We start from the raw sequence: 22,071 nt of genomic DNA on the forward strand, positions 1-22,071 counted from the left end.
GTATTTATAAAATAGACCATCACTGGTGTTCTAAAATAACTCAAATAAATCAGGAATCCAGAAAGTAGGTGGCAATTACATAATCTAGGCATAAGGATGCAAAGAAGAAAGAAATCTGGGTTCCGTTGACTTGTCTAACCTCAAATCTATGTATAGTCTTACATTCATGGCAGGTATCTTTCTTACATTTTATATATATATACACATATCTAGTTACCCAACTACCTATTAGTAAACTCTCCATGCAAGTTTTTTGAAAAAGACCTTTTATTAGATGTCCTATCATATTCCATCAACACATACACTTACTCATCCAGGCCCATGCAGGGCAAGGGAATCATTAAGAAAGAAACTCATCTTGTCCTTGACTACAGCTAATGTCCCAGTATGTCTGTGTGTGTGTCTGTTACTCTTTCTATGCAAAAACATAAAGCAGGGAGGGGCCTCATCATGCTTGAGTGTGCACGGCATCAGAAAACACAACCTAAAACGCAGGCCACTCTATCCACTCTGGGTCTTTAAATACAGTTCTTTGCTCCTTAAAATAAATAGAAAGTTGGCACTCCGGTGATAGGTGGCATCACAATTTACATATCTTTTCCCTATGTATCCAAAAGTGGGTTAAACATGAAAGTGGTCATAATAACAAACTAAAAATGATAATAATCACAGACCAAACCAAAAAGTTGTGTCCTGAGATTTAGGGATTGGCAGGAGAAGCAATTGCTTTTGCTTTGAACCTTCAAGTCCGTCCCTCCTCTACCCCTGAATTCCCTGGTGGCAGCCCCCGCCAACAGTCTCCCTGCCTTCCTGCCATTATGAGTTACAGCCTCTGATCACTCTGTTGGCAGAGAGGAGAAAACTAAGGCAGGACCACCTCTGTGGTCCCCAAGCCACTAATGTCAAGTCCAAGAGAAAGAGTGCCAGTTCTTCTTGGGCAACACAATGGAAAGAGCATTAGCTCTGGAGTTGCCACCACTCTGCCAGTTACTACTTGTACGACTGTTCATCAGTGACCACTTTAACTTTTTTCTTAATTGATTTGGTTTTCATTATATAGTACATTTTTCATCTCTAAACCTCAGTTTCCTCACTGGTAAAATGAGTGTAATAGCAGTAATAGGAGTGGTGGCAGCAGTAATAATTACAAAAACAGTGATAATGAAAATACCAACCTCACTGGGCTTGTGTAAGGATTAAATGAACTGATACATATAAAGTACCCAGTAGAGTGCTCAGTGGCACTGTTTCAAGAGCTAAGGGGTGCTCTGCCACAAAAAGACCATAAGACCTGTCAGTGCAGTTTGTCTGCCGAAGGAGGCCGAGTTCTGTTTTGACTAAGAGTTGAGCTACCTTTCTAAATTACTTTCTCTAAATCCCATTATTCTCAGTCTAGAAATGAAGAAAAGAACACCTGCATACCCCCAGGGACTTCTCTGAGAATCAAATGAAATAATAGGAATACAAATATCTTGAAAACTATAAATATGAAATGATTTTACTCTTAGTTTAGCCTTCCCACAAGCCTGCCAGCTTATTCCATTTCAAACTAAGTATTAACCAGCTGTTATCACTGTGTGCTGTCCCATGGACACAGAGTTCAGAGCTTTCTTAGGCAGAAAATAGCTCCAACTAAAAAAAAAATCTATTTTCCTGTGGACTATACCTAGAACTCCATGAATGTCCAGTAGAGATGAAAAGAAAAATGTTTGCTCAGTAGAAGTCTGTGTGCAGGTCATGGGCAAGCTTCCAAAAGGATGTACCTAGGCACCAAATGGAAACAGTGGAATAAGGGAAATAACCATCCCACCAATACCCCACTGGCATAGAGGCCAGCAGCATGTCTGCAGAGCTCCCCTGAGTGAAATCCCACTGACTGGAACATAGTGACACAAGGGGCTAGTGGAGCACTGACAAGTCCATCACATCCAACTAAAGCAATTCCCCTGAATTCGCTGTGTACCTTTTTCTCTTGTTATTAAGGCTCCTGGGAACACAGCCCTACCTAACTCTGGGAAGCCTCAGAAGCAGCAATTAATATTTTAAAATATGTGTAGCAGAATCATTTTAAAGTGAAAAGTTAGTGAGCCTTAAGCCCACAGGAGCAAGCATTTATTTTTGAAACTTCCTACCTTTCTTATTAGTAAGATTATGAGATCTAAGGTGCCCAAAACTTAAGATCATTTCTGGTCAGGAGGCCCTATGGGCCTTACACAGCTCTTGCTCACCAAGAGCTTGCCCTCCCTTGTCACACTGCTGCACAGTGACCAAGGAATAAGGGGAGAAAGAAGTACAAGTTTTGTCAAAGCAACTGCTGACCCTGGGACATGGCTCACTGACCACTGCCTCTTCCGCCCTCGGCCACCATCAGAGAAGGAAGAGCTTTCACTGAAGTTTCAGCGAGGGGCTGGAACAAGCCGCCTCTTACCATTCTACCTGGGCTCATGGGATGTGCTGAGCTGTGCTCTGTCCTTGCCTGGCTGCAAGTCTAAAGGAGGCCTTTTGCAATCTCCACCCCTTCTGCTGCCAAGAACTCTACAACAGAGCTTTGTAGACATGTCCATGAAGTACAAATGCACATAAAGAAGGCCCATTACCTGAGGGTCCTTCTGTTCTGAGATGCTCATACTTACATCTCTTCTGAGGCCAAAGGGGTTTCATCTGGTTCCAGGATGGCTCACTGGTGGCTACACAATCAAGTAAAGTGGTCATTCCACAATGAGGGTCTCCTACATGGAGGCCCCAGTGGAGTGGCTGATGGGCTGAACTTTTAAGCCAAACTGCCCGGGTTCAAGCCCCAGCTTGGTCACTTACTAGTTATGGGACTTCATACAAATTATTAACTAAACCGAGTCTCAGTTTCCTTGTGGGTAAAATGCAAATGATGATAATAATACTAATACCCAACTCACAGGGTTGTCTTAAAAAGACAAATTAATTTGCTGGCAGAGAGCAAGCTCTTGACCAAGGGTCAGCCCATGTGTCAGGTAGTACTGTCTGTGAAGCTTATGAGGCCATATTCTCAACCTCACTTTTTGAGGCTAGAGATTGAATTCTAAGGTTAAAGAGTGTATGTCTTTGGTACAGGAGAATGGAAAAAGAGAGAATCCAAACCTCAAAATGAAATCCACAAGCCTCGTTCTGATATTTAAGGTCCTCCGTAATCTACTCCCATCCTTCCTTCCAAACAGACCTTCTGCTACATTCCCACACCAGTTGTCCAGGTCATCTTCTTTAAAAATACATCAAGCACCTAAACGCCATGTGCTGTGCAAGGCACAGTTCTCCCATCTGGTCAACCCAATGCCTTCCCCTTTCTAGATTCTGCCTGGCCTTCAAAATCGAGCTCAAAACTTCCCCAGATCCCTCCCAAGCTGCTCTAACCCACCAGGGCTTCCCCTTCTAACCCCAAGTTCTTTTAGCTTCTACAGGCACTCACCATACATTGATTATTTTGTTATATTGGTGTATTTTATATACCTAAAGTACAAGTAACTCAAAGGAAGGGATGACTCTTACATTTCTCTGTATAGCCCTAAGTGACTCATACTGTGTTCTGCACTTAGCATGGCCTCAGTGAATAAATGATCGACTGATGTTCCAGGAGGGCAAGCAAACCCATTACCATTCTTTTTAAACAAATACCCTTCTGATCAATACTCTCTCAGAGTGTACAGACTTAAAGGCTCTGTCTGCAGACCTAGACAGTAGATTTATGGTTAAACATATCATTCAGTAGCTGTGTGACCTTGAAGAAGTTATTTAACCTGTCTGTGCTTTAGTTTCCTCATCTATTAACCAGGGATAAACAAAGTACCTACACTTCCTAGGGTAGTTACAAGGATAAACTGAGGTAATACACATAAACCACTTTGAACAAGGCCTGGCACACAGTAATTAATCAATTACTCCATAAATATTCATTATTATTACTATCTTTTTGAAGTTCAACTCATCCAGAATGCCCCAAAAAGCATTCTGTAAAGTACGCTGGGCCTATACAGAAAGTCACTGGATATCACAAACAAAACATTTCTCCTTTTTCTTCATTCATTTGGCCCATTAATTTGTTCAAAGACATCTCTACCTCTGTACTATTTCTCATGTTAGCATGGCCTCAGTGAATAAGTGATCTTTATGTGCATTCGTACTTCATGGACATGTCTACGAAGCTCTGTTGTAGAGTTCTACCAGTTGCCTCATGTTGTTATAAAATCTATAATTCTACTGTACCTTCAGTTTTACTGTACACCTCAGGAAAGCTTTGAGTGTACATACAACTCAAAAAAGTGTACTTTACCAATGCCTTCAAAGAGGAAGGAAGGTCTTAAGCAAAACTCATTCATTTATTGATTACATCAAAGCTTACACAGCCATCAAATTCACCACTTTTCCATGAAGTACCTTCTTCAGTTTTGTTTTTCAGTCTGTCCCAGGCATCAATGAAAGGAGAAAATTCTACCTCAAACCCACCAGGTAAGATAATATATCTCATCATCAAAACAACACATTTTCCATTAAGCTGTTTCTCTCTCTCCATGTTTTTCTTTTTTTTGCTACTACTTTAAAATGAGATTTTAATTAGATCAGTTTTAATACACAGGCTAAAAGGCAAATAACTCTTCAATCATGAGGCAAAATGAAACTGCTGACAGGGAGAATGGGCAATTCAAACTTACACACTGGCATTCAAAACAACAACAAGAAAAAAAAAAACTGGCAACTTTTTCTCAAGATACTGGCAACAAGGGGGACATTCTGCTTTCCCATCTCATACACCAAGTTCTGCAGACTGGCTTCATCCAGTCTGTGCCTACATTCAACTCCTAGTCTGAGTTATTGAAGCCTGAATTAACATTGGTCCAGTTTCTTCAGCATAGCACAGAGGTTAACAGCACAGATATAAACCTGGCTTCTCCACTTCCTAGCCACATGCCACTATGGCAAGTTATCTAATCTTGCTATATATCTCACTTCTTCATCTGTAAAGTAGGAAAATAATCATACCTACCTCTAAGCTGTGATTAAGTGAGCCCATAAAGAAAGAATATTCTTATTAATTGTTACATTCTACAGTTGTTAAGCTCAGTATCTGGCTGTAGTGCACGCTCAATAAATGGTAATTATCATCACTTTTCATCGTATGTGAATTCAATAGCCAAAATCAACAGGTTAATCATTTTTCAAGTCAGTGTGTTTCTTGTTGAGACCAGCCAGTTTGCAGAACTGGTCCAACAAATTAGTTTTATTAACAGACACAAAACAAATTACAGAAAAGTAGAGCAATTTAGCTTCCACATTTGTTAAGTAACCCTGACTGCAAACATTAAGATGTTGATGTTGGGGGGATGTCTAATACTCTGACACTCTTATTGAAGCCACCATATCCCAACCAAGGCATTTGCTTCTTCTCATCTCCAACCTCATGCTCTGAGGGCCTCCAGGAAGCACAGCATATTTCTGTACTTTTTAAAATTATATATTAAAATATCAGAAAGAGGCAAAATTAAATACTTTGTAAGCAGTCTGTGCCAGGAATGTTACCTCTAACTAGAAGAGCTACTTATTTTGTAATAAAGAACAAAAAGCCTTTCTTGAAATTCTTATTTAGGGCAAGGAAGTAAATGTAATCTATGCATTAACAAAATTAAGTGGGATTAAAAATTAGTGTATTTGTTCTTTACCAACCTCAACGCTGAAGGTTAATTATCTGCATCACTATGTCCGATATTAGGATGTCCAGCTCCAGTCTAGTAAAATACGACTGAGGCAAACATAGTATGCATTGCATAGTCAAATATCTTATTTCCCTGAAGAACATAAATACCCAAGTTTTGTATAATCATCACATGCCCTGGTTTTTTTAAACTGAGGAGACTAAGGAAAAACATATCCAAAAGAAAATACAAAACATGTAATTTACATTAGGCAACTTACCTGCAGTGGCTAAACAGGAACTCATCAGGGCAAACACGGCAATCACATAATGAGAAGTCATTTTTATTTCTCCAAAGTGTGTCCCGTTCAGTCACCTCAGCCGGTAGGTCTTCGAATCATAGACAATCTTCACAAATCAGAAGTGGCCTTAAAATCCTTCTTTCCAAATTGCAAACAGCCTGTAAAAATAAACATATTTCAAGAAGAAAACTTAATGCAGAGCTTTTTTCAAAAACACACATTAAATGAAATGAAGAATTTGTAAAAAGTGTTAAGATAAGTTTCTCTTAAAAGATGCTAAGACAGAGCTCCAGCAAACTAAGGGGGAATGCTAGCTACCTAATGAAGATTTTTATAGCAAATACTTTTGCAAAGATATGATTATTTTTAACATTTTAAGTCTTTGGTTTTTCATAAAGTTTCCAGGAATACAGAAGAAAATCAAGGTGCACCTATAACATCACCAGTTATGCTGTGGTTCTAAGATAACCAATGACACTTGATATATGAATTCTCTAGTGCCAAGAAGAAAACACGAACAACTTTTATTAGAGACTTAATCTAATGTGATAACAGAGTTATCAGCAAGATCAAATTAAAATACATTTAGAATAAATCTGAAAAATGAAGAACCATTAAAAGACATGATTCTTGTTTCAACTGTTTGCCCCCAACTTAATGGGAAAAAGGTGTTCCCTGTCTTTCAACTCCATTTGAGACTATCTAGTTACTGGACTAGAGAATCCAGAGGTCCTGTCTAACCTTTTCCTATCCTGGGCCTTGAATGACAAGTCTTGTGGTGGTCTGCTTAACCTGAATATCCCTCCGACAGCCCTAAAGATCGCCTCATTTAGAAGCTCCAAGGCATATTTTCCATGTTGTATCCCTGAGCCTGGCATGACCCACAGAAGTTGTTCAATTCAACAAACATTTATTGAGCATCTACTATGATGCAGTCACTATGTAAAGACATGATTCTTTCTCATCGGAATACAAGTTATCCAAAAACTGGATAAATGTACAAAGACCCTGCCTGATCTAAACCCTGATGCTCTTACTATATCACAGTTTCCAGGAACCATCTCAAATAGCTGGGGATTGCAGCCTTCTTAACCCCCACACAGGAAATACTGTCCAAAGAATCAGCATGCCGCCGTCAGAGACAAAGCCAATTTGGGCATTTGTAGATACCATACAAAAATATAAAGACAATAGAAAATGAGTTTCTAAGTGGTCTCAGTGTACTGCATCAAGTATTAGAAAATACTCAATGGCTCTTTGCAGTAGCAACACTAACTGCCTATTAGAAGGAGGGAAATACAGTGACTTGGGGAGAGGAATGGATAAAGCAGTGGCCTTTTCACTAAATTCCCGTTTGAGTTTTGTACCATTTGGGTTTTGCAAGTATTACCTATTCAAAGATAATAACAATAATATTCTAATTTCAAAAGAATTGTTTAGATATGACTTGAAACTAAATACTAAATTGTTATATATATCAGATGCACTGTGATTCAATTTTGGTATATAACAGTGACTAAAAGCCTGATATGACTAAAATATAGATTATGATAGACATTACAAGCCTGCCTAGGTATGAATCCACTCTGCCACCAAACAAATGGGTGATGTTGGGCATATTTTTCTGCATGTATGAACCTATCCTGTAGGCAGTTGTGAGGATTAAATGAGTTTACATGTACATAAAATATATATATAGCTTATTAATATATATATATTGCTCATTAATATATACAATGCTTTGAATAGTGCTGAGCACATAATAAGCAATGGATAAATGTTGGCTGTTATTATCACTTGTCCATTCCTTTTGAGGTGTATTTATCCCAATAAAGTAGAGAAATTATTTATGTAATTCTTAGTTACTGTAAAACAAGTTCAATCTTTTATTTACTGAAAAATAAGCATTGCAACAGCACATAAAGGAGATAAGCCAAAAAGTAGAATCACAAAAACAACAAAATTGCCAGTCAAGTTAAGGCATAAGTCAATGCTGGTGCAATGGTCTTGCCTCAAAAACTGACTACATTATAGAGAAAAACTTGGAAGCCATGAAACTGACTTCAATCATCTCTTGAAGTCCAACATTTGTCACATAATTCTACATCACCTCAGATGAAATGCAAATCTCCTCTGTTAACTTAAAAAGTCAATGACAACAATGAGAATTTGTCCTTATTTTTTCTCTTCAAAAAATCAGATTTCCTGGACTGGTAGGGAAAACCCTCTCTAAACGAATATGCTATTTCAGCAAATAAGAGCAATTTTTACACAGCAAAACTCTGTGAGATCTCAGAAGAAGATGGGCTTCCCAGAGGATTTTTATGAAGTATATCATCTATAGCCAGCACAAGACTTGTGGAAATTTTTAATGAGCTTGTGTCACCCCTGCCCACAGCTGCAGAGGGTCTGGGGGACTCTGCACATTAGACCAGGGATTTAAACCAGGTCTGAATGAACCTGTGGAAAAGAATGGCAAATGGTTCTATTAAAAATACAGACTGCAAATTGCTGACAGGAATATTGGGCAATTATTAAAATGCAGCAATTACAGCTATAATAGAGCCAAGCTAAACAGTTTGATGCCCAAAGGCAAACCACAGCAAGTTTACACCGGATCTTAAAACATCTCCGAGGAAGTCCAAAACAAGTTGAAACTACACACTGCTGCTTCTAACAAAGAGGGAGCTTTTCTTCTTTTAGCTTAAAAGTCCTCCATAATGTAACTTGTTCAAAAAGAAAATAAACTGCAGAGATTTTTTGTCTAATCTTTCCAACGTGGTGACAGGATCCTAAGGCGGAGGAGAATGAAAAGGGAAGCGTGTGGTTCCCATTCAGTGAAACTCCAGTTTCGGCCAACACTTGCATACACCATCGCCTTAACACACAACGTAGGGATCAGTTCGGCTGGAAGAATGCTAGATAGTCAAAGGGTTCTTGATAGGTTGCAGATTGGAAATAAAACTAGGTAAATACAAATGCCTCTTTCTTCTGTGAGGTTGTATCACACTCAATTTGCAAAGACCAGGGACTCCCCAACCTGGTTTTCTGTCCTCACTGAATCTCTTTGCATTGTATAAACTAAATGCTTCCTTTAGAAATATATATAGGGTACTCTGAGATCTTGAAAGAACAATTCAGGGTCTATTATATAATGGTCCTTCTGCCCACATTTCAAAGTAATGTGTTCCATTCCAAGGGTACCTGAACTTTTAGCACCCACAAATGAACAGAAAATAATTCTGAGAGAGAGTTTAATGGATTAAAAACAAAAATCAGATGAATGTGATATTAGGTCTAATTTCAGAGTTCCTCGGTGTCTATTTCTGAGGCCATTAAACTGAGCGTGCTGTCCCACATTCTCCAATGATCCAACAGAGTGCATGGGTAAAGACCAGGATTAGCTGAAAATACCCACCCGAACAAGCTCTGAAAACCATGGGTTTTCCAAGTCAAGGCTTGGGTTAAACCAATGTTCAAAAGGATTCATTAGGAACAGTATTCTGGGGTTAACTGGGATTTTTTTGTTAAGAGCAAATCTTGTTCTATGTTACAGGAAAAACTTCGCAAAACGATGTCTGGCAGTAGACTAAAAGCCAACAAGAAAAATTACTACCTTCCCCTTAGATGGCTAGCACACTGGCTGTATACATGAGGTTATTCAGAATCAGAACTTGAAATTACAATTGACCCTTGAACAACACAGGAGTTAGAGGCACCAAGCCTCACACAGTTGAAAATCCAGTACAAATTTTGATTCCCCCAAAACTTAATTACTAATAAGATATTATTGACTGGAAGCCTTACTGATAATATAAACAGTGAAATAACATTATTATATGCTGTACTTTTATAATATGTATTATATACTGTATTCTTATCATATCTAGCCTAGAGAAAAGAAGACATTTTTTCAAACTATCATAAATTTCCAAAAATATTCTTTCCAATATATTTATTGAAAAAAAAAGCCCAGCAATTCAAACCTGTGTTGTTCAAGGGTCAACTATAACTTGTAGTGGCTCAATTTCTCAGTTAAAAGAATTAGGCTGCTAAAGATACAAACAGCCTTTAAAGCCAGAAGAGGTCAACACGGTTTCACTGATTAAGGGGAGTCCAATCCCCAAGCCTAGCACTCACTCAAAATAATACTGCGGAGTAAACAAGAGAGAGCCAGTCTTATCATGACCAGCACTCTACCTCCCAGCTCCAGGTCTGTTCCCACAAACTAGGAACCATTTTCTCCCCCTTCATATGTAATCTCTGAAAACAGAATGTTTTTTCCAAGAGAGGAGGAAGCCTGCCATGGCTGCCATCAGACATTGGTACTTCCACATGAACATATGCACTCAGCACAAATCATTACTGATCACAAACTGTGACTTTAGGATTGTGGGTGGCAGCTATGTAAATAAACAATCCTTCGTAATGCCGTAGGCTCCAAGTTTGAAAAGTCAATGGGCAAAAGGAAGCCCAAACTTGTGCACTGTCATACTTTAACACTAAGACTATTTAGATAGTCTAAACCAATCAACAAAATACTCTACAAACTTAAAGATCTTTAAGACAGAAATATACTGAGTGGAATAAAAAAGAAATTGCTATTCCCTGAACTCAAGCAGTCAATTACACCTGAGTTTCTGGTAACTTAAATATTAAATGATTTTCTAACACATCATTAAAATGTTTCAGGTCTGCCATTTAAGTGAATGAATTTTTTGCAAGAAAATACACTGGTAAGTCTGTAAATGGTTAAAATAAAAGCTGGTAGAAGAATTGTTCTGATGGCTATTCAATATGTTATTCGGGGGGTTTAGGAAAGAAGCAGGATGGATGACATCGATATCTAGCTTGGCAGCCTGTACAAAGGGGTGGACAGGATGTAGAACAGATACTGTTGTTTGTCTGATGACATTTGGATGCCCTTTAAGACCTGTACACAGAGAAAGCAAAGCCACCTTACTGAGCCACAGCAGCGACTCTCAGATTTCTCTCTACACAGAAAAACAGAATAATTCCAAATACCCATTTTCAGACAGATCTGGCACAAAAAGGGGGGAAAAGTCCTGGATATGAATAAGTAATCTTTGGAATCACATCCAAGTGCAATCAATATTCAACAAATATTTACCACTACAAGGCAGGCACTGTTGAAGATGCCAAGGATACAGCAGTGAAGAAAGGAGCCAAAAATCGTACCCTCATGGAGTTTACATTCTAGTAAAAGTAGCACATGTACTGTGTTAGGCAAGATATTTAATTTCCTGAGCTTCATTTCTTCCTTCAATAAATCTTTACTGCTTCCTCCATGCCAGGCAATGGGAATAGACTGGTCAACCAATGACACATGTTATTTGCACTCACAGGCTTAAAGTCTGGTGGGATAAACCAACAAATAATCACAAATATGTAATCATACACTGTGAATAACAACCCTAAAGGAAAAGTACCCAAAATCTGAAGGATAAGCAGAGGTTTAAAAGGTCAGATGAGGGATGACCTTACAGGTTAGAGGAACCATTACAGGTCCATGATGCTGAAGGGAGCTTGGCTGCAAAGCCAAAAGGGAATGGAAGTGGTGTGATTCAATTGGGTTTTCAAAGATTTCCCTGGTATAGGCACTATGGAAAATAGTATGGCAGTTCCTCAAAAAATTAAAAATAGAACAACCATATTAGCAGCAATTCCACCTCTGGGTATATACTCAAAAGAAATGAAATCACTATGCTAAAGAGATATCTACACCCCTATGTTCACTACAGCATTATTTATAACAGCCAAGGCAAGGAAACAACCTAAGTGTCCACTGACAGATGAATGAATAAAGAAAATGTCCTATATGTATACACACACACACACATACATTACACACAAGGGAATACTATTCAGTCATAAAAAAAAAAGAAGGAAATCCTGCCATTTGCAAAAATGGATCTAGTCAACATTATGCTAAGTGAAATAATTCAGACAGAGAAAGACAAATAATGTGTGAGCTCATTTATATGTGGAATCTAAAAAACCAAACTCACGGAAACACACACCAAATTGGAGGTTGTCAGCAGTGCATGCAAGATTAATTAAGGCTCTTAGAGGAGGTCAGACAAGAAAGGAGGTTTAGATCAGAATGAAACCTCAGTTTCTTCATTTCTAAGAAGATAACAAAATAGCCTTATCTACATTACAGGATCCCTGCAAGAATCAACTGAGATTGATTGTACATGTAACAGTATAAAAAGTATCATTATTTATCACAGTAAGCTGTCTCTACCGAAGAGAATTATTATCCTGAAGCCTAATATTAATTAAAGTCCCAACATTCTGTGGCTGCCAGTGGCAGGGAAAAAAAGGCTTACTCTTGAACTACCTGTACTTGTGGGCAGGAATTCCAGATGAAGACCCAGTGGGGAGGAGGGCAGGAGGCACAAAGGGCACAAGATGTGCAGAGAAGCTGGACTCCACTCTCCCCTGTACCCCCTCTCCTGGCTAGGAGTGTGACCAACATATCTCCAGCCCCAGCATCCTCAGTTTCCTTGGGGCTGATCCTCTGTCTGTCCTTTAAAGCCCTCCTACCTATCCCAAGCACAACACAGCAAAAATGGGAGGGTGGATATGGATACACATCACAAGGCTGTGAAAGACCACGTTTGGCTCAAGTTCACAAACTAGGATAGGTCTGTGCTCACCAATATTCCAAGAACCACCTTTCACATTTAATATTTTTGCATTCAAGATTTTTGTTGCTTATAATTTAAGCTAGAATTAATAGGAACTAATAGCGTTCAAAACCTGGCTTATCCAGATGTGTCACACTGGACAAGTCATTGATCCTCCTCCATCTCCTCATCTATAAAATGGTAATGATATTTGGATTGTAATACCTGAGATAGAATATGGGCATGGTACCTAAAACAACACCTATACTGTGTGTGTGTACTGGCCCACACACACACACAGCACATTTTAAAAATATAATAGTCAATGGAGTTTGTATGGTTAAAATACATCTAGACTTTCAAAAACCAAGCAAACTACTAGTAAAGAGATAATATAGTAGTTTATATCAAAGTTTGTATTAGTTTGGATTAGACTTGATCATCTAGAATTTCAAAAATTCCCTCCATCAACTATGATTCCAAACTCAATACAAGATAGGAGTCTTAAAGATAGTCACAATATTGCAAAGCTTTCCCCAAAGGGTGGTAAGGTTACTGTCTCAACATCTCTAGCATAAGTGACAGAGGTCTGGCTTTACGGTCCTCCTCAGTTCTACACTACAATTTCCAAATCAGCTTCCGGGGTTTGGCTGGGGGCCTGTGGAACTCAGCCTGGCACTGCCACTGAGCCAACCCAGCTGCCCAGAGCGAGGAGTCAGTTCTCACTAAAAGGGTTTACTAAATCATGGAACTGCAATTATTCCAGCAAAAGTCGGAACATCTGAATATTCTCAGGACACCACTCATCATCCTTTAGGCCCTAGCAAGCACCAGACTATCAAAAAAAAGCTTTCAGGAAGCTATATCTACTAGACCTCTAGTGGACTATTTTATACAATATATTGTAATTTAATAAAACTTTTAACTCACATGCACATTTATGTTCAGAGATTATGCAAATACATGAACTCAGAGTAAATACCCTAGCAATAGAGTATTCTGCTAATTACAATTAAGCACATCTTTTATTCATCTAAATGACTCCCAAAATGAAATTATTGCTCTTGGGTGGGGGTAATCCCTAAATAAATAATTTCAATCATTTAGGTGATATTATTTGGTAAGGAAAGGGCTCAGCAGCCCAGGCATGTAAAACACTTCAATGGTTGCCCATGTCATAAAAAAGACCAAAATCCTTCACAAGGCTGCTAGATGTTGCTTCCTTAGTCCAGCCACATCCTCTGCATGCTCCAGCCACACTCACCTTAATCCAGCCCAACAAAAGGGCCACATCCTTGCTTCTTTAAGTGATGTTTGCTGTGTTAGAACTCAATGACCCTCCATGGACCCCAAACATGGCCACTAACATCTTCAGGTATCTGTACATAAGCATCCCTTCTTTAAGGAAGCCTCCTATGATTTCCTTGGACACAGTTAAACTTGGATACCTAGAATGTAGTGCAAGTCAACCCTGCAGGTAAATCTTTATGCATTATTTCCTTTCATGTATGGCTTTCCCACTTATCTGTTCACTGCAAAAAGGGATCACAGTCCACCTAGCTCACCACTTGTCATATAGCAGGCATCCAATAAAAGTGCCATTATGGAGAGCAAGTATAAAATACTACTGTATAAAGCCATTACTTTATAGACAAGAAAGCACAGCAGAACCATCTAGTACAAAGGAAGAAACAGAAACCCTGACAAAAAAAGGAGGCAGAGGAGTATGTTCCAACAAAACTACAGGATAAGACACCAGAAAAATGATTGAATATAACAGAGATTGCCAATCTTCCTGATAAATATTTCAAAGTAAAAGTCATAAATATGCTCACTGATCTATAGAAAAGTATTGAGGACTTCAACAAAGAGATACAAGAGCCAAAAAGAGCAACTCAGAGATAAAGAATACAGTAACTGAAATGAAATATACAATGGAGGGAATGAAAAATAGATTGCTGCAAGTCAAGAAGACAATCAATGAAATGGAAATTAGAGAACAAGAACACAATGAAGCTGAGAACAGGGAGAAAAAAGAATCTCTAAGAATGAATAATGATAAGAGAACTGTGCAAACAATCCACAAGAGACAATATTCGATAATAGGGGTACCAGTAGAAGAGAGAGACAAAGAGATAGAAAGTCTCTTTGAGGAAATAATTGTTGAAAACTTCCCCAATCTGGGTAAAGAAATAGACACTCAGGTCATGGAAGCACAGAGAGTCCCTAACAAAAGAAACCCCAAAAGACAAAATGAAGAAATATGATAATTAAAATGACAAACATTAAGGATAAGGAGAGAGTACTGAAAGCAGCCAGAGAGAGAACAATGATTATTTATAAGGGAAAACCCATCAGGCTATCAGCAAACTTCTCAGCAGAAATTTTAAAGGCCATAAGGGAGTGGCATGAAATATTTAATGTATTGAAACAGAAGGACCTTCAACCAAGAATCCTCTACCCAGCAAGATTACCATTCAAATTTAAAGCAGAGATTATTTTTTAAAACTCCCAGATAAACGAAGGCTCAAGGAATATATAACCAGTAAACGAGCATTACAAGATATGTTAAAGGACTGCTATAGATAGAAATGTTCCTAAGGCTAAATAGTTTTCACCAGTGAAAATAAATCCACAGTAAAGGTAGTAGATCAATTACTTACCAAGCAATTACAAAATTAAAACAAAACAAAAGTAGTAAAACCAACTATACACAAAATCAGTCAAGGAATACACAAAAAGTGCAGATTGTGACATCTAATACATAAAGTGTGAAGTAGGAAGAAGAAGAAAAAAGAAGTACTTCTAGACTGTGTGTGAAACAGGGCAATCATCAACTTAATCAGGAAGCTATCCTTAAACCTTTTGGTAACCACAAAACTAAAGCCTATAATGGATACACAAAAAATTTTTTAAAGAGAATTCAATCACAACACTAAAGAAAACCATCAAATAACAAGAGAAGAGTATATAGAGAGAAAGAAAGGAACAAAGAGGAGCTATAAAAACAACCAGAAAACAGTTAATAAAATGGCAATAAATACATACCTATCAATAATCACCTTAAATGTAAATGGACTGAATGCACCAATCAAAGACAGAGTGGCAGAATGGATAAAGAAACAAGACCCATCTGTATGCTGCCTACAAGAGACTCATTTCAGACCCAAAGACATACACAGACTGAAAGTGAAGGGATGGAAAAAGATATTATGTGCAAATCATAGGGAGAAAAAAACAGGAGTAGCAGTCTTTATATTAGACAATATAGAGTTCAAAACAAAGAAAGTAACAAGAGACAAAAAAATGACATTACATAATGATAAAGGGATCAGTCCAACAAGAGGATATAACCATAATAAATATCTATACACCCAACATAGGAGCACCCAAATATGTAAAGCAAATTCTACCAAAATTAAAGGGGGAAATAGATTACAACACTTTATTTTAGGACACTGTAACACAACAGTCACATCAGTAGACAGATCAACCAGATAGAAATAGAGGCACTGAACAATATATTAGATCAGATGGACTTAACAGATATCTACAGAACATTCCACCAAAAACCAGCAGGATACACATTTTTCTCAAGTGCACATGGAATGTGCTCCAGAATTGATCACACATTAGGACCTAAAAAGAGCCTCAATATTAAGAAGATTGAAATTGCACCAAGCAGCTTCTCAGACCACAATGGTATGAAACAAGAAATAAATTAAACGAAAAAAAAAAAAACCTATAAACACATAGAGACTAAACAACATGCTTCCAAATAATCGATGGATCAATGAAAAAATCAAAACAGAAATCAAGCAATACATGACGATGAATAAAAACAAAAGTTCAACAGTCCAAAATTTGTGGGATGCCAAAAAGCGGTTTTAAGAGGAAAATACATAGCAATATAGGCCTACCTCAAGAAAAAAGAACAATTCAAATTGTGAGTCTAAACTCACAACTAAAAAAACTAGAAAAAGAAATGAAACCAAAAGTTAGGAGAAGGAAGGACATAATAAAGATCAGAGCAGAAATAAATAAAATAGAGAAGAATAAAACAATAGAAAAAAAAATCAATGAAACCAAGAGCTGGTTCTTTGAGAAGATAAACAAAATAGACAAACCCATAGTCAAACTTATCAAGAAAGAGAGAGTACAGAAAATCAGAAATGAAGAAGAAATAGTCACAACAGATACCACAGAAATATAAAGAATTTTTATTAGAGAATACTATAATAACATGATATTATACATAGAGAACACTAAAGACTCCACCAAAAAACTCTTAGCACTAATAACTAGATTCAGTAAAGTTGCAGGATCCAAAATTAATACACAGAAATATGCTAACAACTAGCAGAAAGAGAAATCAGGAAAACAACATCATTCACAATTGCATAAAAAAGAATAAAATACCTAGGAATAAATGTAACCAAGAAGGTGAAAGACCTTTACTATGAAAACGGTAAGACACTCATGAAAGAAATTAAGGAAGACACCAATAAATGGAAATCTATCCCATGTTAATGAATAGAAAGAATTAATATTGCCAAAATGGCCATCCTGCCCAAAGGAATTTACAGATTCAATGCAATCCTTATCAAAACACCAACAACATTCTTAAATAAACAAAAAGAAATAGTTCTAAAATTCATATGGAACCACAAAAGACCCCAAATAGCCAAAGCAATCTTGAGAAAGAAGAACAAAGCTGGCAGTATTATGCTCCCTGACTTCAAACTATACTACAAATCTACAGTAATCAAAACAGTATGGTACTGGTACAACAACAGACCCATAAATCAATGGGACAGAACAGAGTACAGATATAAACACATGCACATATGGCCAATGAATATACAATAAAGGAGCCATTAATATACAATGGGGAAAAGACAGCCTTTTCATTAACTGTGTTGGGAAAAATAGGCAGCTACATGCAAGAGAATGAATCTGGACACATCTCCTCAGGTAAGAGAAAAAAAATTAAAAATGAACAAGTGGGTATTACACCAAACTAAAAAGCTTCTGTACACCAAAGGATACCATCAGGAGAACAAAAAGACAACCTACAATATGGGAGAATACACTTGTAAATGATTTATCCCATAAGGGGTTAACATCCAAAAATATAATGAACTCATATACCTCAACACCAAAAAATAAATGACCCAAATAAATAATGGGTAAGGACCTGAACAGATGTTTCTCCAAAGAAGAAATACAGATGGCCAACAGGCACACAAAAAAGATGTTCCACATCACTAGTCATCAGGGAAATGCAAATCAAAACCAATGAGATATCACCTGACACCAGTTAGAATGGCTACTATCTAAAAGACAAGAAATAACAAGTGTTGGCAAGGACGTAGAGAAAAAAGAACCTTCCTACCTACACTGTTGGTGGGAACATAAATTGTTACAACTGCTGTTGAAAGCAGTATGGAAGTTCCTCAAAAAACTAAAAATAGAAATACCATTCAACCCAGTATGGAAGTTCCTCAAAAAACTAAAAATAGAAATACCATTCAATGCAGTAATTCTGCTTTTAGGAATTTACCTGAAGAAAACCCCAATTCAAAGAGATGCATGCACCCCTATGTTTATCACCACATTATTTACAATAGCCAAGATATGGAAGCAACCTAAGTGTCTATCAATAGATGAATGGATAAGGAAGATGTCGTACATATATACAATGGAATATTATTCAGCTATAAAAAAAGAAATCCTGCCATTTGCAGCAACATGGATGGATCTAGAGGGTATTATGCTTAGTGATAAAAGCCAAGTGGAGAAATATAAATACCATATGATTTCTCTTATTTATGGAATATAAATACAGAACAAAACATAAGGAACAAAACAGCAGTCAACTCACAGACACTGAGAAATGACTGGTGGTTACCATGGGGGAGGGGTTGGCGTGGGTGGGTGGTGAGGGGGAGGCAGATAAAGGGGCACAAAAACTCTCAATCACAATATAAGTTGGCCAAGGGGATAGTAGTACAGCATGGAGAATATAGCCAATGATTCTGTAACATCTTTCTATGTCGACAAATTGTAACTGCACTAGTGGGAGGTGAGGATTTAATAATATGGGTAAATGTTTAACCACTGTGTTATATATTTGAATCCAATATAAAATTTTGTATCAATGATACTTAAAAAATACTATTGCATATACTACAATTTAATGTAGTATGAAAGGATGGTGAATTATCAGAACATTTCTCAGTAATAAATGATAAACCAACAGATAAGGGTAGTGTATAGGAAGAGCCTATACATCAAGCAGCCTCAAGGGAACAGGAGAGGCAAGAGCTGTGATGTTAACATGTTTTACAAGCTCAGACATGTCATTCCATTTTTGGGCTTTACTTTCTTCATCTTTAACATAAAGATATTAAACAAGAAAAGTTTTTATTCTTTACCTTACTTATAATTCTCATTATATGAACTAAAAACTAATCTTGAGTCCTTCCTATAAAATGAGACTTCGAACATACTGGGAGAAATCTGAAATGCATGATCATGGAATGGCTGGCAAGAATGACTTAACACAGGAAAGTATCATCTAGAAAAACATTCAACTTGACAACATTAAGCATAAATAAAATACCACCATTACATTGACAATTCTTAACGTGTAACTTATATACACAAAAAACATTTGAATGAATTACCTTCCAAATATTGTAAGCACACAGAACATGAATTTTGTCAAATATGCCCATCTTATCAAAACTACAATTTTTATCCTATATCCTCAGACTCCATGAACTCTACTCATTCCCTTCACCTCTTTCCAAAAGCCACTTCTGATTACTGCCGTCCCACTGTGAAAACTCTGCCTCCTAACATTTTATGTATAATTTGTTCCATATTATCTACTACTTGAAGCCACCTCAGAATGTTAGAAATGGATAACATCTACTACAACCCTTTAATTTTATAGATGAGCAAACGAAGAATTAAAAAGGCTCAGGGACTGGCCACGTTTCACAGCCAGTTAGTCACACAGTGAAGACTTGCCCACATGCTGCTCTGTCATTATTCTATGGTTGTTCATGTGTTTGTTTATACCATGTTCCCCTTCCTATTAGAAGCTAACACATGGCTTTCTTCTTCTGACCCCATAAAGCATCTCATGTACTATCTACTGACCTCCTATGTTTTTCATTTTCTCATTTCATCCTCTCAGCAACCTAAGGAGATAGACGTTCTTTACTCCAATTGACAGTGGGAAAAAAAAGGAGGCTTCAAGATGCGAAACAACCCCCAGGTCACCAGCTAGCAAGTCCTGGCACTAAGATGTAAGCCTAGGTCTGCCTGGCTCCAGGGCCCATGCTCACCTCACTGCAAACCAGAGCTCCCCCACTAGGGATGCCTGCCAGGCCATGCACAGTCACCTTCTGGAAGCAGGCAGTCTGATTAGGGCTGACAAAACAGCTAAGTTATTTAGTTTTGAAAACCAGGAAGGCAAGGCTCAATCAGCAATTTTATTTTACCTCATTCATTCATATCCAACAAGCATTTATTAGCACATACCATGTGCCAGGCACTGTTCCTGGGACACAGCAGTGAACTAAACATGACACTGCCTTTCTGGAGTTTACCTTCTAATGGGGAAAACAGACAACAAATACATAATGTGTCAAATGGTGGTAAGTCCTACAGAAGGAAAATAAAGGTTAAGGAGAGGAGTGATGAGAAGACAGGCATTATGAGTTTAGATAGAGTGGTCGGAGAAAGTGTGACAGTGTGATTTATAAGAAAAATATATTCAGTCTTTGTCCCAAATTTCTGGCATAAAGCTCCTAAAACCCTTGGAATTTCCTAATTGATGAGAGGAATAAAAAACATCTTTTGTTATGACAACGAGGTGAATTTTGGGCCCCACCTAAGAATGGGGGGCTGGCTGTCAAAAGAACCTTGTGATTAGAGGTTTGGAACTTTCAGCCCCTTTTCAGAGAGGGGTTGGAAGTTGAACCAGTTGCCAATGGCCAGTAACTTAATCAATTATGCCTATGTCATGAAGCCAAAAGGATGGGTTCAGAGAGCTTCTGGGTCGGGGAACATGTGCAGGTGCTAGCAGAGGGTGTGGGAGCCCCACCCTTTTCCCCAGGCCTTGCCCTATGCGTCTCTTCCATCTGGCTATTCCTGACCTAAATCCTTTTATAATAAACCAGTAATCTAGTGAGTAAAATATTTCTCTAAGTTAAGTGAGCCCCTCTAACAAATTAATTGAACCAAAGGAGGGGATTGTGGGAACCTCCAATCTGTAGCCAACTGGTCAGGAGCACAGGTAAACACCTGGGCTTCTGATGGGAGTCTGAAGTAAAGAGGCCCTCTTGTGGGGCTGAACCCCTAACCAATGGAATCTGAGGTATCTCCAAACAGACAGTAGTGTCAGAATTGATTTGAATTGCTTGGTGGTGTGGGGAGAAGACACCCCACACATACAGTGCAACTGGTGACCAGAAGAACCCTTTTTAGAGGCCTCTCCAATGTGACACGTGAGCACAGGCTGCGAGGCAGAGCTGAGACAGCATCTGAAGGAAAAGCCACCCCTGACAATGGGGACAGCCAAGTGCAAAGTCCCTGCAGTGAGAGCACGAGCGGTGTGTCTGTTCTAGAAGCAGACACAACACAGTATAATGGCTGTGAGGATACCCTTCCCCCAGCCTACCTGGGTTCAAAACCCTGCCCTGCCTTTTCCTAGCAGAGTAACCAAGGGCAACTTATTAAACAACCCCAAGCCTCATCTGTAAAGTAGACATAATGATTCTATTTCCTTAATGAGTGTTATGAGGATTAAGTGAATTAATAACACGTAAAGCACTTGATACCTACTGCGTTCTTAGGGTTCAGGAAATGGTAGCCGATTTTTTTTTTTTAATCTAAAAACTTTTTCAAACAAAAATGCTCAACAAATTCTTTTTTCTTTCTCTTTTGGTATCGTTAATGTACAATTACTTGAACAACATTATGGTTACTAGACTTCCCCTATTACCAAGTCCCCACTGCATACCCCATTACAGTCACTGTCCATCAGTGTAGTAAGACGCTATAGAATCATTACTTGTCTTCTCTGTGTATACTGCCTTTCCCATGTCCTCCCCCACTGCATTGTGTGTGCTAATCATAATGCCCCATTTTCCCCCTTATCCCTCCCTTCCCACCCATCCTCCCCAGTCCCTTTCACTTTAGTAACTTTAGTCCATTCTTGGGTTCTGTGAGTCTGCTGCTGTTTTGTTCCTTCAGTTTTTTTTCTTTGTTCTTATACTCCATGGATGAGTGAAATAATTTGATACTTGTCTTTCTCCGCCTGGCTTATTTCACTGAGCATAATACCCTTTGCCTCCATCCATGTTGTTGCAAATGGTAGGATTTGTTTTCTTCTTATGGCTGAATAATATTCCATTGTGTATATGAACCACATCTTCTTTATCCA

General features: G+C 38.1%; 1 protein-coding gene across 2 annotated transcripts in view; it reads right to left on the reverse strand.

Annotated features, from left to right (window-relative positions):
* TGFBR3 (transforming growth factor beta receptor 3) overlaps positions 1–22,071 on the reverse strand; it is a 186,785-nt gene that overhangs the window by 154,163 nt on the left and 10,551 nt on the right. For both annotated transcript variants that reach the window (XM_057500413.1, XM_057500412.1), the window contains one exon: positions 5,938–6,116. In XM_057500413.1, coding sequence (XP_057356396.1) covers positions 5,938–5,998 — 61 coding nt within the window. In that variant the 5' untranslated portion in view covers positions 5,999–6,116. The remainder of the gene's footprint in view (positions 1–5,937; positions 6,117–22,071) is intronic.

The sequence above is a fragment of the Manis pentadactyla genome, chromosome 4, assembly GCF_030020395.1.
Source record: "Manis pentadactyla isolate mManPen7 chromosome 4, mManPen7.hap1, whole genome shotgun sequence".
In the NCBI taxonomy this organism is placed as follows: domain Eukaryota; kingdom Metazoa; phylum Chordata; class Mammalia; order Pholidota; family Manidae; genus Manis; species Manis pentadactyla.